General features: G+C 34.9%; 1 protein-coding gene across 3 annotated transcripts in view; it reads left to right on the plus strand.

Moving 5' to 3' along the window:
- Positions 1–10643, plus strand: part of Hace1 (HECT domain and ankyrin repeat containing E3 ubiquitin protein ligase 1) — a 63144-nt gene extending 52501 nt beyond the window's left edge. For all 3 annotated transcript variants that reach the window (XM_048353761.1, XM_048353762.1, XM_048353763.1), the window contains 5 exons: positions 3574–3705; positions 6701–6799; positions 7078–7148; positions 9733–9846; positions 10329–10643. In XM_048353761.1, the coding sequence (XP_048209718.1) occupies positions 3574–3705; positions 6701–6799; positions 7078–7148; positions 9733–9846; positions 10329–10431 (519 nt within the window). In that variant the 3' untranslated portion in view covers positions 10432–10643. The remainder of the gene's footprint in view (positions 1–3573; positions 3706–6700; positions 6800–7077; positions 7149–9732; positions 9847–10328) is intronic.
- Positions 10644–15984: the final 5341 nt, after the last annotated feature.

The following is a 15984-nucleotide window of genomic DNA, read 5'->3' on the forward strand; positions in this document are numbered from 1 at the left end:
GAAAAAAAAACTATAAACGTAATTATTTTATGTGAATTCTATATCTGGAGGGTAGATGAGTCACCACTCAGATATATTTAATACAACAAAATATAAAGGCCATAAACAATTGTGTGATATATAGTTCTGTTTACTCTACCTCTTCACAATTCTCTCTTACTCTTGAGTTTTATCTAGACTTTTAAAAATAAGTATCTTAGTATACTCATGACTTATTTTACATGTTGGTCTTTTATTAAAATGTAAAAAGACTGAGAACAAATAAATAAATGATTATAAATAAGAGTGTGCTGAGCTGGGTCCTGAGGACTCACGCCGGTAATCCTTGCCACTCAAGAGGCTGAGATCTAAGGACTGTGTTGGCAGCCAGCCTGGGAAGGAAAGTCCATAGACACTTTTCTCCAATTAACTATCAAAAAAAAGACAGAAGTGGAACTGTGAGGTAAGTGGTAGATTATCAGCCTTGAGTGAAAAAGCTAAGGGACAGTACTCACCACTAACAGGAATAAGTAGATAAAGAAAAAAGGAGAGTCATGACTTCTATGATGAAACATCTTCTGATAATTTATCATTGTAGCCTTCTTTTTAAGGTCACAAACTAAGTTACAAGGATTGACAGTTCGATTTAAAAACAACAACAACAACAGCACATGTGCTATTGTCTCCTTTTGATATAGTTTAGAATAGGAACATCCTAGAAGGTGCAAATATTAAAGGCTTTCCTCAGCTTGAGAGGTGGTAGGAACTTTAAGAAGGATGTAATGGTAGTAATTAGATCATGCCCTTGACAGGGACATTAGAAGCCCAGTCCTGTCTCCTTATGAGCCCTCCTACCCCATTAGGTGAAACTACCACACATTCTACCATGATGAGCTGCCTTCCCACAGCCACAGAAGTAGCGGGGCCAACTAACCATGGACTGAAAGTAAAAACCACAAGCCAAGATAAACTTTTGCTCTTTAAAGTTGAGTATCTCAGGTATTTTCTTACATATAGTGTCATGGGGACTGATTAACTCCTCTGGGAACAAACTCAGTCATTGAAAATACTGATTTCATCTCCAAATACATGATGTTAAGTAGACTGCTGCTAAGGAAAAACCGAATGCTCAGGATGCACAGAGTTCAGTACTGTTCTGTGGATGATTGATTCATTTTTCCCATAATACCGTCCAACTTTCAATAACATCATTCAGGCTTCCAATAAATCTAAACTTTTCACTTATCACTGAAATTAAGTACATTCATTTTACCTGGATTTTTTTTAGCACAATTTGCTTTTTTGGGAGTCATGTTTTCATTTTCAAATTAAGGACAGTATGGTAATGTGAGACTGACTTGAGAAATACTTTGCATCGACTAATCTGTGTACTGTATATGCATAAATTTAATTTTGTATATACATATACATTGATGCTTACATGTATCCTCATTTTAATGTGTATTTTGTGTGTATACACAATTATATATGTGTATATAATTGATTTTGATCTATGTCAGAATTTAATTTTATGACCAGCTAATAATTTTTTAAAAATTGTTGGTCTTCGGGCTTGAACTTGGGACCTGGGTGCTATCCTTGAGCTCTTTTGTTCAAGGCTAGCGCTCTATCACTTTGAGCCACAGCACCACTCCTGGTTTTCTAGTGGTTAGTTGGAGATAAGAGTCTCATGGACTTTCCTGCCCAGGCTGGCTTTGAACTAGGATCCTCATATTTTAGCCTCCTGAGTAGCTAGGATTATAGGCATGAGCTACCAGCACCCGGCTGTGACCATCTAAATTTTAAGTGACACAATTTTCTATGATGAAAATGGGAATGTGGCTTAGTGGTAGAGTACTTGCCTGGCACGCATGAAGCCTTGAGTTCGAAGAAAAAGCCAGAATTAGTGCCGTGGTTCAAGTGATAAGAGTGCTAGTCTTGAGCAAAAGATCAGGGACAGAGGCCAGGCCTTGAATTCAAGCCCCAGGACTGGCAAAAAAAAAAAAAAAGGAAGGAAAGAAAGAGAAAGAAAAAGAAAGAAAGGAAGGAAGAGAGAAAACAGAGAAGAATGTTTTAAGACAAAATTGTGAAAATAGCTTGCTGTAACTCAGATTTAAATTGGCTATGCTAAATTTGGTCATTTTATTAGGTCTAAAGCATATGTTAGTGAAGTGGGAAGCCAATTAGTTGCTCATGCCTGTAATCCTAGCTACTCAGGAAGCTGAGATCTAAGGATCATAGTTCTAAGCCAGCTGGGCAGGAAAGTCCATGAGACTTATCTCCAATTAACCACCAGAAAACTAGAAGTGGAGTTGTGGCTCAAAGTGGTAGAGTGCTAGCCTTGAGCAAAGGAGCTCAAGTACAGTGCCCAGGCCTAGAGTTCAATCCCATGACACACATTCACACACACACACACACACACACACACACACACAGACACATGAAGTATATGTTGGTGAATTAGATGAATGTATTCATTTCTTTTATTATCTATTTGTTGAAAACCTCAAAAGTAGCAGCTACTTTTTTGGAGCTGGGGTTATATATACTGGTAAAATAAAACAAAAACACCAGTCTCTGTCTGCAGAGAAATTACATTCTAATGATTCATTGGAAGTATAAAACCACAGAAGCCTGAATGAGCTGGTGTTAGGTAAATAGCTGAAAACCATGGAAATGACAACTGAGTAAGTAGTAATGAGTAGAAGGCACTGTGATGATCAAGCATGGCCGAGACTAGATCATTTGTGGCCTTAAAGACTAGGAAAGGAACTAGGTGCTGGTGGCTTATGCCAGTAACATACTCAGAAGGCTAAGATCTAAAGATCACCAGTATGGGCAGAAAGGTTTGTAAGACTTATTCAGTAAGACAACAGAAACCTGGAAGTGGAGGTGTGGCTTAAGTAATAGAATGCCAACTTTGAGCAAAAAAGCCAAGCAAGAGCACAAGGCTCTCCAGTACTGGCATACAAGTGTGTGTGTGTGTGTGTGTGTGTGTGTGTGTGTGTGTGTGTGTGTGTGTGTGTGTGCGTGCGCGCGCACGCATGCACACACACAGACTAATAAAGGTATTCACTTTTTATTCAAGTGTCTTGTGAAGTTATTGTAGAATTTTGAACATTAGAATTATGTGATCTTAAATTATATTAAATTACATTATTTAAAGCCTCTGTGGTTGTGGTATAGAGATGAATTAATACAGGGGCAAAAATGAAGCAAGATTACATGTCACAGTAATCTAGTTGAGAGATAATGGTTTGGAGTAGTGTTCTAGAGCAGAGGAAGGTAAAACCAGATTGAGAGTATTTTTTAATTGTCAAAGTGCAATACAGAGAGGTTACAGTTTCATATGAGATTGAGAGTATATTTTTACAGTTAGATTTGATAATGTCTCATAAGAAGGTATCAAGTCATGGGTGATTAGTTACTAAGATTTTGGCCTAATGGCTTATTGAATTGTGGTTTAATAGTTTGTTGAAATGTATGATTAGTGCCGAATTACTCTTTAAGTTTTAACTCTTAATTGAGTAATAATTGTTTTCAACGTTATTTTAAGTATGTGAAAACTGAAAAAAAATTCTTTTTTTTTAATAGGCAGAGTATGTTCAACTTGTTACTGAACTTCGAATGACAAGAGCTATTCAGCCTCAGATTAATGCTTTTCTACAGGGCTTTCATATGTTCATTCCACCTTCTCTTATACAACTTTTTGATGAGTATGAATTGGTAAGGAAAAATGAATTTTGCTGTTATATTAGAGCACAGAATTCCAGTTGATGTAATTACAAAATTATTTTGAACTACTGTATTGAATATAATAAAGTACAATGATGCACTGTAGTTTAAATTTGTCTCATAAAAGCAAGTGCCTTTTAATTTTGTTATATGAATAAGGACAGTGACATATACCTTCATATTTTTAGATTATGTAAAAATTATTTTTGTAAAAAATAACCTAAAAAATTCATAATACGGTGTTTGTGAAGTGTTTCAAGTTTCTTGAGAGAAGAGTCTCACAATCATTCATTCATAATTGTTAACAATGAAAATATTTAATATTATTAAAACTTATCTTCAGCCTAGAAGGGAAAAAGGATTAAATTTATGAATTGTAAGAAGCCTACAAAATTGATTCTTTGTCCCTTTCTGTAGATCTCTATTATGGTCCTGTCAGGGAAAAGAATTTTCCCAGTAGGTCCAACTAAAAAAACATTTTTTTTTTTTTTTTTTTTTTTTTTTGGCCAGTCCTGGGCCTTGGACTCAGGGCCTGAGCACTGTCCCTGGCTTCTTCCTGCTCAAGGCTAGCACTCTGCCACTTGAGCCACAGCGCCGCTTCTGGCCGTTTTCTGTATATGTGGTGCTGGGGAATCAAACCTAGGGCCTCGTGTATCCGAGGCAGGCACTCTTGCCACTAGGCTATATCCCCAGCCCTAAAAAAACATTTTAACAAAGGGATTATTGCAAAACTGTTTATAAGCAATAAAGAAGTTCTGGTGAGGTATCCAGACACTGGCAACAGTGGCTAGCAATTATTGTGGTTAGTACTGAAGAGACAGTTGGAAGAATTACTGTGAAGAGTTTGTGAGACTGAATTTCCAACAAGGGCATTCTGGTGGTAGACATAGTTTAGGAGACTGGGCTACTACCAAGATGTGATATGAAAAAAAGAATATGGTCATCTTTAGACTATGTTTTCCACAGACCATAGTCAACAGCATATAGTCGGCAAGCAAAGACACCCAGTCTGCAGTGTAAGAGGAAGATGGAGAATGTTTTGGGGAGTGGTCAAGGAGACTGAGTTATAACTTTTTTTTTTTTTTTGGCCAGTCCTGGGCCTTGGACTCAGGGCCTGAGCACTGTCCCTGGCTTCTTCTTGCTCAAGGCTAGCACTCTGCCACTTGAGCCACAGCGCCGCTTCTGGCCGTTTTCTGTATATGTGGTGCTGGGGAATCGAACCTAGGGCCTCGTGTATCTGAGGCAGGCACTCTTGCCACTAGGCTATATCCCCAGCCCCGAGTTATAACATTTTTATCCAGAAAATTGGCTAAGAAGACTGAAACACACTTTATACTAGCAATTCTGAAATTTTTTGATCTTGGGACCCCTTGTAACAAGTTTTTTTTTTTAGGCTAGATAAGCCAAAAGATAAGGTGGATATTTAATTTACTGTGTTTGAAATTAAGCCAGAAATGCAAAGTATTTAATTATAACACATAAATAATACTTAAAATGAAGAGTGTTTTGTTTCATGAACAGCAAAAATCCTGGGAAAGGTAGCATTTACATATTTGTAAATTTGTAATGTCTGGATAAATAGAACACAATTGTATTCTCATATATGCTTGTGCTGTATTGTTTGGATTAAGTATATGGAGAAAATGCATTTCACACAGATAACTTGGAAAAGGAAGAACAATGTAGACTCACTGAAGAGATCTCAAAACTTCTAACAGGGTGCTGGGAATATGGCCTGGTGGTAAAGTGCTCATCTTGTACACATGAAGCCCTGGGTTCGATTCCTCAACACCACATATTATAGAAAAAGCTGGAAGTGGTGCCGTGGCTCAAGTGATAGAGTGCTAGCCTTGAGCAAAAAGAAGCCACAGACAGTGCTCAGGCCCTGAGTTCAAACCCCATGACTGGCAAAAAACAAAACCAAACAAAAACTTCTAACAGTTCTCAAACATAGTCTTGCATTAATTTTGTTTGGAGCATACTCTATCCTGGTAAGGTATATATTGATAGTAGTTGTTATAGGAGATGGGAATTTGAACCACATTGTATCTCTGTCCTTGTTGTAAAAAACCATGCTGTCAGGCTGTGTAAATATAGACAGTCAGCCCTATGTACTATGCCAGTGTTAGCATATTCACTGGTACATGAAGTGATTTATTAGAGATATGGACAAACTCTTCTTATGTCTTTTTACCCCCTTGGAAAACCTAATGGTAAATAGTCTGCTTTTCTTCATTTCACTTTATGATTCAGATTTTAAATGTATGTGTTTGATGATATTCCTGGGAAAAACCCAGTCAAAACTCATGAAGAGGATTAGGAATGTAGCTCAAGTGGTAGAGTGCTTGCATATAGCATGCATAAGGTCTTTGATGGAAAACTGAAGACAACACAAAAGTCATTAGAATAAAAGGTGTTTTTTTTTTAATCACATAGAGCAAGTTGACTTTAAAAGATCTGAAATATTTCAGACTAGAATTCTTAGAAGGCAAAGATCTTTTGTTTTTGAAAAATAACTTTTACATTATATTATTTCTTTTTTTGTAGTAATAGGAATTTCTTGTAGAACTTTCCTTTTGTTTATACATTTTTTGGGGGGCTGGCCTTTGTCTCACTTAGGTTGATTGTCCAATAGAATTGGACATACTTGCAAGTAATCAGAAAATAAAAAGCAAAGTTTATGTTCATGACATAGTCATCATATAAACTTATGTTTCATATATTTATATGTAGCATATAAACTATGATTTCCTTTTATGTTTTAATCAAGTTGAATCAGTGGACATTCCCACATCTTGCAGTATTTGAAGTTATCTCTACTAAAGATTTTCTCAGGCAGTGCTTGTTATTGATGACATGTGGCAACTGTCACAGAAATAAATCAGTTTTATATAGGATTAGTTTCTAATTAAGGCAAATTTACTATTTAAATGTAATAACCTTTTTTGCAAAGAAGATTAATGAAATATTTTCTTCTTCCCCAAAGGAGCTATTGCTTTCTGGCATGCCAGAAATTGATGTGAGTGATTGGATAAAAAATACAGAATACACAAGTGGCTATGAAAGAGAAGATCCAGTTATTCAGGTAAGATTTCTCCAGAGCTTAGAATGAAGTTAAGTTTGCCATTTAATTTTGTAAGCTTTTCAGCAATATTGGATGAAATCCTACATTAATTAACAAAGTAAGTTTTCCCCTAAATTCTTCTTGTGGGAATATTGCATATGGAAGCTTTGTGTGAAATCGTTTTTGATAAATGAGTTTCAAAGAATAAATATGCTTTATGAATATTACATATTTCTCTACTTTTAATAAATCTACATTTGCTCTGCAATAGAAGCTAAGTTTTTTGTTGTTGTTGTTAGTGGTTCTGGGAAGTTGTGGAAGACATTACTCAGGAGGAAAGAGTTCTTCTTTTGCAGTTTGTTACTGGCAGGTAAGAGTGTTGATTATAACAAAGAATTTAATGTATTTTATTACCAATGTTAGGGGAAAATATTGAAAATGAAGGATTATTACTATGAAATTTTGTTTCTTTTTCATATTCCAGGTTTAAATAACTATGCAGGTTTTAAAAATGAAAACATTTATTATAGTAGTTCTCATCAAATGTGTAACATTAAAAAAAATTCCAACCAATGCTCTCAGTATATATGACAACTCTGTAATTTTTCATCTGTCTTAGGTGAATTACAGTAGCCAAAGTTTTATTATTTGTATATTGCTGGTTTGGTTTAATAGTAGATATTCAGTTTTCCCTGGATAACACGTATGTACAAACATACCCTTATGCATACACATCATTTTTCTCCAGTTCTTTAAAAATATTGAAGTGTTAAGTTTCATGGCCTATGAAGAAATTGTGCTTCAAAACAACATTGAGATTTTTTTTATCTCAGAATGACTATCATCAAGAATAGGAATGACAAATACTGTTGAGGATGCAGGAAAAAAATACAATTATTCTTAATTAGTGTAGCCACTATGGAAGAAGGTATAGATATTTGTCAAAAAACTAAAAATATAACTGCCCTTTGATCCAGTGATTCCACTCTTGGGCACTTATCCAAAACATTTCAAATCAGGATATAGTAAAGATACTGCATACCATGTACATTGCTGTATTGTTCATGTAATGCCAAGTAATGGAAACAACCTAGACGCCTTAACAACTGATAAATGGATAAGAAAAGCACATATGCACAGTAGAATTCTGTTGATTAGGAAAAATTATTTTAAAATATTTTATTATTTATTCATCCATTAGAAAGTTATTTCTGGATACTTTATTCTGCTAATTTTTCTGCCTGCCTATCTTTATGCCAATACTATACTCAGTGTTTGCTTACAGTGTAGTGTGAAGCTTGAAATCAAGATGTGAAGTGGTTCAGGCCTATAATCCTAGCTACTCAGGAGGCTGAGATCTGAAGATCATGGTTCAGAGCCAGCCTGGGCTTTAAGAAAGTCCATGAGACTAACATTTCCAGTTAACTGCCAAGTAAAAAGCCGGAAATTAGAACAATGGCTCAAGTGGTTAGAGCACAAAAGCTTGAGCCTTGAGCACAAAAGTTGAGGGGCAGTACCCAGGCACTGAGTTCAAGCCCCAGGACCAGTACAAAAAAAAACCCCACAAAAAACCATCAAGATGTGAGAGGTTCTATATGTCTTTTATTTTTCCAGTACTGTTTTTTGAGTGTTTGTGGTCAGCTTTTTTAAAGTAGGCAGAATTATGCTGTGTAGTATGTTGCTCAAGCTGGCTTTAAGCTTATATTTCTATTACTTCAGCCTCCTAAAAAGCTGGAACTGCAGATGAACATTACCACCTTGTCTATGCTTTGTGCTCTGAATTATATGGTAGAAAGTGATTTAAATTCTACTCATTTCTTCTGCCTTCATGTATACATTTAATGCCTGTATATTAAATATCTCCCTGTAATCATTCTAGTTTATATAAAAACTCTAAATATCTTATTTATTTTTTTAAATTTATTATCATTATTTACTGTGTTGAGGATCAAAATCAGGGCATCTTGCCTGTTAGGCAAATAGTTTATGATTGAATTGCACCCCAGCCCAGTATCTGATTATAAAAACAGCCAAATGTTTTTTAGGAGCAAATTTTTATGATATACATGGTAATTTAAAATATGAATTTACTTTCAAGTCTATGGAAATTGAAAAGTTATATGCTGGGTTCTAGTGACTCATGCCTGTAATCCTAGCTACTCAGGAGGCTGAGGATTTGGAGTTTGAAAGCAGTTTAGGCAGGAAATTTGATCTATTATCTCCAATTAATGAGCCTCTTATCTTCAGCTAACAAATAAAAACCTTGAAGTAGAAGTGTGGCTCTAAGTGGTAGAGTGCCATCCTTTAGTGTAAAAGCTAATGGACAGCGTTCTGGTTCTGAGTTCAAGCCCCAGTATGGGCAACAAAAATGAAAAGTTATAATTACAAAACTTTTAGTGTTGCATTATGCATTGACTTTTAGTTTTGTGGTTTCATTATGTTAGATGACATTTAAGAATAATTTTTAATATTCTGACTGTTGAGAACCGAACAGAATAAAGAAGGAAACTATTGGATTACAATTTATAAGAGCCTTTGTTGCTTCATCAATCATTCATTTTTCAATATTTAATGTCTACTAGATGCCAGGCATTTTTGCCAACTCCAAGATTCAGATGTAAATATGACATGTTTAGGAGTTCCTCTCTTTTTTAGGGAAGCACATAAAAGCAAATAATTGTAAAATTACAGTATCTTACTCAGTGTAATAGTAGACGTGCTCTGGCCAGTTGAAAGTGTAGAATACTTGGTTGATAGAAATGTGGAGTTTTCCCCTGGTAGTTTGCCAAGTGGCCACAAAGCACCATATGAAACATGAGTTAGGAATTTGCAGTTTCAAAAATGTCATCTTGTCATTGCCAACAATAAATAAGCTTCCCCCTAATTTAGAAGTTGAAATATAACTGTCAAACATCTTTCATTATATGATTTCTACTTATAATACCAATTGTTAGTTCCAGGGTTCCTCATGGTGGTTTTGCTAATATCATGGGTGGAAGTGGATTGCAAAACTTTACAATAGCTGCTGTGCCATACACCCCAAATCTTTTACCAACTTCAAGCACTTGGTAAGTTAATTTATTCAAGTAATTTTTTTTTGTTAATTTTAAAAGATTAAGTTACTAGGTAACTCCAACTGTGATCACTGTTCAGAATTTTGGAATTGCAGTTAGGTAAGAAGTTACATAGATACTTTTCCAAGTTTCTGTTAGTGGAAATACTTAGGAAAATCCTAACTACCTAAAATATAATTGGATAGGATTTTGTCACTGACTCTATATTGTTTTAAGTATCATTGAGTTTACATTGTTACTTATTTGAAGATGGAAGGAACTTATTTTCTTCCACTACATTTGCATGCTGAAAGAAACTGCAATGCAGCAGTTTTTTTCTTTTATTCTTCTTTTTAAATACTACTTCAGGGTTTTCCAATTTGAATGCAAATTTGAGAGAGTTATGTTAATTCTGAGTAGTGTTTTTGCTGCTAGGTAAGCAATAGAAGTTTCATGATTTTGTTTAATGGTGGTGTCTTTTTTTTTTTTTTTTAAAGCATCAACATGCTCAAGTTACCTGAATACCCAAGTAAAGAAATACTCAAGGACAGACTTCTTGTTGCATTACATTGTGGCAGTTATGGTTACACAATGGCATAATGAAGTCTGGAAAACTCATCTGACTAGTGATGCACAATTCAGAGTGGCAGAAGTAATTTAGGAAACTGTCAACAGAAATGCAACCTAAATGCAACCGTAGGTAGGGCTGGTGTTTAAAATTGATAAAGGATCAGGTTTTTATTTTTCTGTCTTCATTTCTCTTTTTGTTTTCCTGTTTGTAATATAATTAGAAAATAAAAAAATCACAGATTTTTAAAAATGCTAATGTAAAGTAGAAACTATCTTTTGTTCATATTTCTGTAATCTAAGGTTGCATTTAGGCAACATTTGTTTCCACATTCCACCTCTGCTGTGTATGGTCTTATTAAAAGGGTATTTTTTTCTTTATTTTCCTATGTATTAAATTATATGAGGACATCGGCTGATAATGTTCTGCTGCATGTGAAGTAAAAGTACCATTTATATTTTGGAAAACTATTGTATAGAATGGATTAATTTAGATTGTGTATAAAGTCACAAATATGTATTTTCCCACATATCTATATTGTAAGGATTTTTTTAGCTTTTTAGTATTTTGTTATATAATGTAAAATTCAGACTGATATGACTAGCAGCTTATGAAATGATATATCGTTTATATATTAAAGCCTACTCTATTATATGAATTATCTGTATCAGTGGTCAGTTTTCATATGTACATACTATGGTCTCAAATTTGTCTTATACCTTATTTTAGCTTGTAATGAAAGTAAAATTAAAATACAATGGTTTTTTTAAGCCACATTTCATTACATTTTATCTGGGTTGTGATGACTCATTAGAAATAGTAATTTGATATGCATACTGTAATTTGATTATAAAATGTTTCAGTTCTTGAATTAGCTTTTTGTGATTAAAATGTTATGTTCAAGTGATACCTGCTTAATACAGAATATTGGGAGTTTGAAGTTTGAGATGATGTGAGAAGGGAGACATACTTAAGAACTTTCAACATGAGTAATTACAGTGTTCATGTAACAGTAGGTGTGAATGCCCATACATGTAGAAACGTTCATGGAAGCACTTGTAGGGCTTATTAGAACTTTGCTTCTGGAAACGAAAAATAGAACAGCCAGTTACACAATTTTTCTTATGTGAACAGCTGTATGTTTGTCTAGTGACATTTGAGAGACATTTACGTTGAAAGTTTCAAAACAAGACCAAAAGATATAAAACTGTTTAACATATCATTTTGGGTCCTGTTGTGTTACTTCTTAAAATACTAAAATATCTTTCAACAGATTGCATGAGAAACTAGGAATACTTTAAAAACTATAGTCATCTCTAAAACCGATTGAAGTTCTTTAGAATAACTGAAATTAATACTATTATAAAATTTTGATTTTTGACATTAAAGAAAAGGCCATTTCCTAGTTGAAAGACAAATTTACAACAAATCTAGTTTTGTAGATCTTAATTGGGTTTTGCGATTCTAGAATCTGACAGTTCTCAGAACTGTGACAGGTTCTTAGAGTTCTTGTTTGCCATGTGTAAAAAACAGAAAATGGAAATGAGGTATAGAAAAAATTGTATTGGTTACAGGTCAGATTTTCTATTTAAATATGGTTTAGATATTTGGTAGGGATTGACTGAAACTGGTCCGCAATACTGCCTAAGGCTTAGCTCTGTGTTATAGGAGTATAGTCCTAAATTAAGCTTTCAGTAAATTTGTGTACCACAGTAGACTGCAGTTTGTTATATAGAGGCTCAGGAACAGAGGTTTCCTGTTTAACAATTTCTCCCTTTTTGATCAGCCTCTCAATTTTGAGAAATTGACTAAAACTTTGAGCACTGTTACTTCTCAGTGTTAGTGTCATAAATGGACTTGGTCTCATGATGTCACCTCAGTTGAATAATTGTTGATGGTCTTACTGATCTAGTTGAAGTAGTCCTTAAACCAGTGTATTTGAAGTGAAGCCAATCAATGAATGATTGTGAACACACTTTTAATACTTGGAGCAAGATAGTACACCAGGGGGACTATATGATGACTATGGAAAGACTGAAGGTTACTCTTTAATTCAAGCCCCTATAAACTGAATCAATCAACATCAAACAAATCAAACTTTAGGCAGTATAGATAGTTGAACTATTGAACTTTAGTTTGCTATAGTCTGCGTCCAGGGTATGATGATGATCAGTATAGAATGGGCTGACTTAAAGAAGTATACTTATGATACTTATGTCTTTAGCATGTCAACACAATCACACTGATCTGGAGTTTTGAGTCAAGAATGTGAAAGGTAGAAGACCTTTGGATAATCAGACTTGTCATCTACTCTTGAGACGCCTGCAAACCAAGTTAGGTGCTCTATAAATATATCACATATCCTATTTTCTTGAGAAACTTCCCAATATATTTGGTGGGAGTCTCTCGAGAAACAGGAGGCTTAGCCTTATCTTTCATTCATATTTTTATAGTGGCAATATGAGGGGAAAGATTTGTATTACATTCACTTTTATAACTACCATACATAAGCCCTTTACTTATTCAAAATGATCTAAAGCTATATGATGTTCCATTAATTTTTTTCTCCTGTTACTAGTGCCTCATACTTGTGAACCAAAATAACATTCTTAACCCAGTTAAGGTTTTTCTAAAATAAATTCTACCATATGCATTATCATCTACTTTTTATAGTTGACTTGTTTGAACCCCTGTGAAGCCTTGTTGGCGACAAAGTCCCAGATTTCCCCTAATTTATGGATTTGTTTCTAGTTGTATACTACTGATAGTCCATATTCCTCCAATGTCTTGATTAGAAAATTCCCTTAGTGAAAAAGCTTATCTTCATAAGCCCAGTGATTTTCCTGGATTTTTCTAGAGGGTAAGCTTTAGGTAACACCATTTACAGATTATGATCCTGTGGATTTCTAGTAGGGGAAAAAGGAACGATTAGGGCAGAAGAAAATAAAAAAGACATCAAATGGCAGAGGAGTTTTGATGTGTGCTTGAGAAAGAAAGTGATTCATATTTAGAGTGTCATTTGTTCATAGGGAGAAACTCCTTTGATTAGCTTTACCTTAAGGTATATAATTCTAAACATCTGGATAGCACTTTTGATTTATGAGATTTCAAACCTAAGGTTTGAGGCTTTGAAGTTTTGATGAAGTATGGATGATAAAAACATTTTCATCAGAGAGCAAGAACAGTGTTTTGTGTTTTGGCAGTACTAGGATTTGTGCTTGTTAGACAACCACTTTACTACTTAGGCCACACCTCCAAGCCCTTTTACTGTAGTTATTCTTCCTACAGGGTCTTGCACTTTAGTCACTGGGCTTACAGGCATACACCCTCACACTTAGCAGTGTTCCTCTGATATTTTTGAAGACATTTTTTAGATTTTTTTACTGTGAAAGATTTACTTGTCCTTAGTTGGTGGTTCATGAAAAGTTTCCTTTACCTGCTGAAAATATACTTTGGCATAATGCATTAAAATCTCTTACCATTTAGTTTTGTCAGAGTTAAAGTGAGTTGGAGATGCATTAATTTTTTTTTTTCTGTGCTCAGGATGTTGTGCATGCCTGGCAAGTGCTATGCCACTGTGGTATAATATCCTCAGCCAACATGGATTCTTTTATTAGGGACATAAATCTTTCATTGGCTATTTTGTGGAATCAACTTAGGTTTTCTAAGTAGGGATATCAGTGTACAATATCTTTGACGAAGGCAATCCAGTTAATTCAGTTTTATGTAGACCTATTATAGTTGTAATATTTGTTTCATAACTAATGATAGGGTACCTCTATCATTTGATATTTCTCCAAGAATTCCCCATGAGGAAAGCAGCATCTGATTCACAGTCCTTAAACCAGTGTTGACTCCATAAGAGGTCTAAATGGGAAAATTTTGAAGTGATTTGAAAAGTAACTATATATTTGTGCTGCTGGCTGTGGACTCCTTACTCTGGTGACATCACTCCTAGGTAGCACAGTTCCCTGCTTATCTGCTTAGAGTGCTGGTTGCACTTCACATCGTCTTAGTCTGTATGCCAGTTGTAGCCATTGTTATATGACACCTAGGACCACTTTCCCTCCATTTCAGTTTACTAGATTTTATTCCCTTACACAAATCATTAGATTACCAGTTTGTAGTTGAAATGCTTTTGGAACATTAGCTGTACAACATTTTGAAGCACCAAGTATGCTTGAAATTGAACATTTTTATATAGATAATAAAAGTTAATGACTAGTCATGATGTATGATCTGACAATACATCTGTTCTTTCTCATTTTGAGATGATAAAATACCCGACTTAGCTTGTTGTGGCCCAACGGTAAAGAAGAAATATAGTCCTATAATCACTTTTAACTATCAGCTAATTAAGTTATGGTTTTACAGCAGCCTTATTATTTGATTGTTAATAGGTTTTGTTAAAGTATTTATTCATTCGTTCGTTCATTCATTCATTCATTTAATTTGTGCTAGCCCTGAGGCTTGAACTCAGAGTCTGGGCTTTGTCCTTGAGCTTTTTTGCTCAAGGCTAGTGCTCTACCATTTTAGCCACAGCTTTTTTTCCAGTTTTTTAGCGCTTAATTGGAGATAAGAGTCTCAAAACATTTTTCTGTGGGGGTTGGCTTTAAACTGTGATCATCAGATCTCAGCCTCCAGAGTAGCTAGGATTACAGACGTGAGCCACAAACACCTGGCTAAAAGTCTTTTATAATGCAGAGACAGCATGAGTATTGCAGAATATATTGCAGAGACAGCAATAGAAACCTAGAGGACTAAGCATCAGAAAATCCAGGTTTCACATTGCAGTTCCTGAAACCTTGAACAAGTCACTACTTATCTAGTCTCTTATCTCTCTTGTAAAATCAAGAGACTGATTATAAACTAAAGTTGTACAAATTTGCAACAGGTAATTGTAACATAGAACTAAAAAATTTCAAAAGACAGGCTAGGAGAAATCTGCCTACAGAAGCTTAAGCAAACCATAAAATTAGGACTTCTATTACTATTATTAAACATAAAAAAGACTTACATTGCCTAGCAGCTGTGGAAGTACATAGAGACAGTGAAGTATGCTTCACACAAAAGAAAAAGACCATTGAAACAGGTTAATATACCATAAGTAGTGCCAACATTTGAATATGGTCTTAATACCAAATACCTAGAAGTGAAGACAGCTGAATACATAATCTCTTAATTGACAAAAAGATGTACTCCAAGAACTTTTGTCCAGTTTTTGGAACCATTGTAAGTGGAAGGTAAGCTTCTAGTATAGATCATAAGAACATAGCGGGACTGTAAAATGGTGTTCACCATGTTCAAGGTCTTGGCCCATCCTGCTTGAGGTTTTGTCCCAACCAAAAAGGCTTGTATCATACAGAGGATAAGTTTCCCCCCTTGTTCCTGGCAAGAAAATTGGAAGTTATCAATTATTTTAACTAAATTACTTTTCTCACACCCCTTTACCTCCTTTTCTGTCCCAGTGTACACTGGAGAATGACATCCAGCGCTAACTATAGCGATTCCATCCTGTCCTAGCACCAAAAGGCTCAGGGTTCAAAGAACTCTTCTTAAACCTTTAAGCAGTAAGTCCTGACCAA

Source organism: Perognathus longimembris, chromosome 9, assembly GCF_023159225.1.
Source record: "Perognathus longimembris pacificus isolate PPM17 chromosome 9, ASM2315922v1, whole genome shotgun sequence".
In the NCBI taxonomy this organism is placed as follows: Eukaryota; Metazoa; Chordata; class Mammalia; order Rodentia; family Heteromyidae; genus Perognathus; species Perognathus longimembris.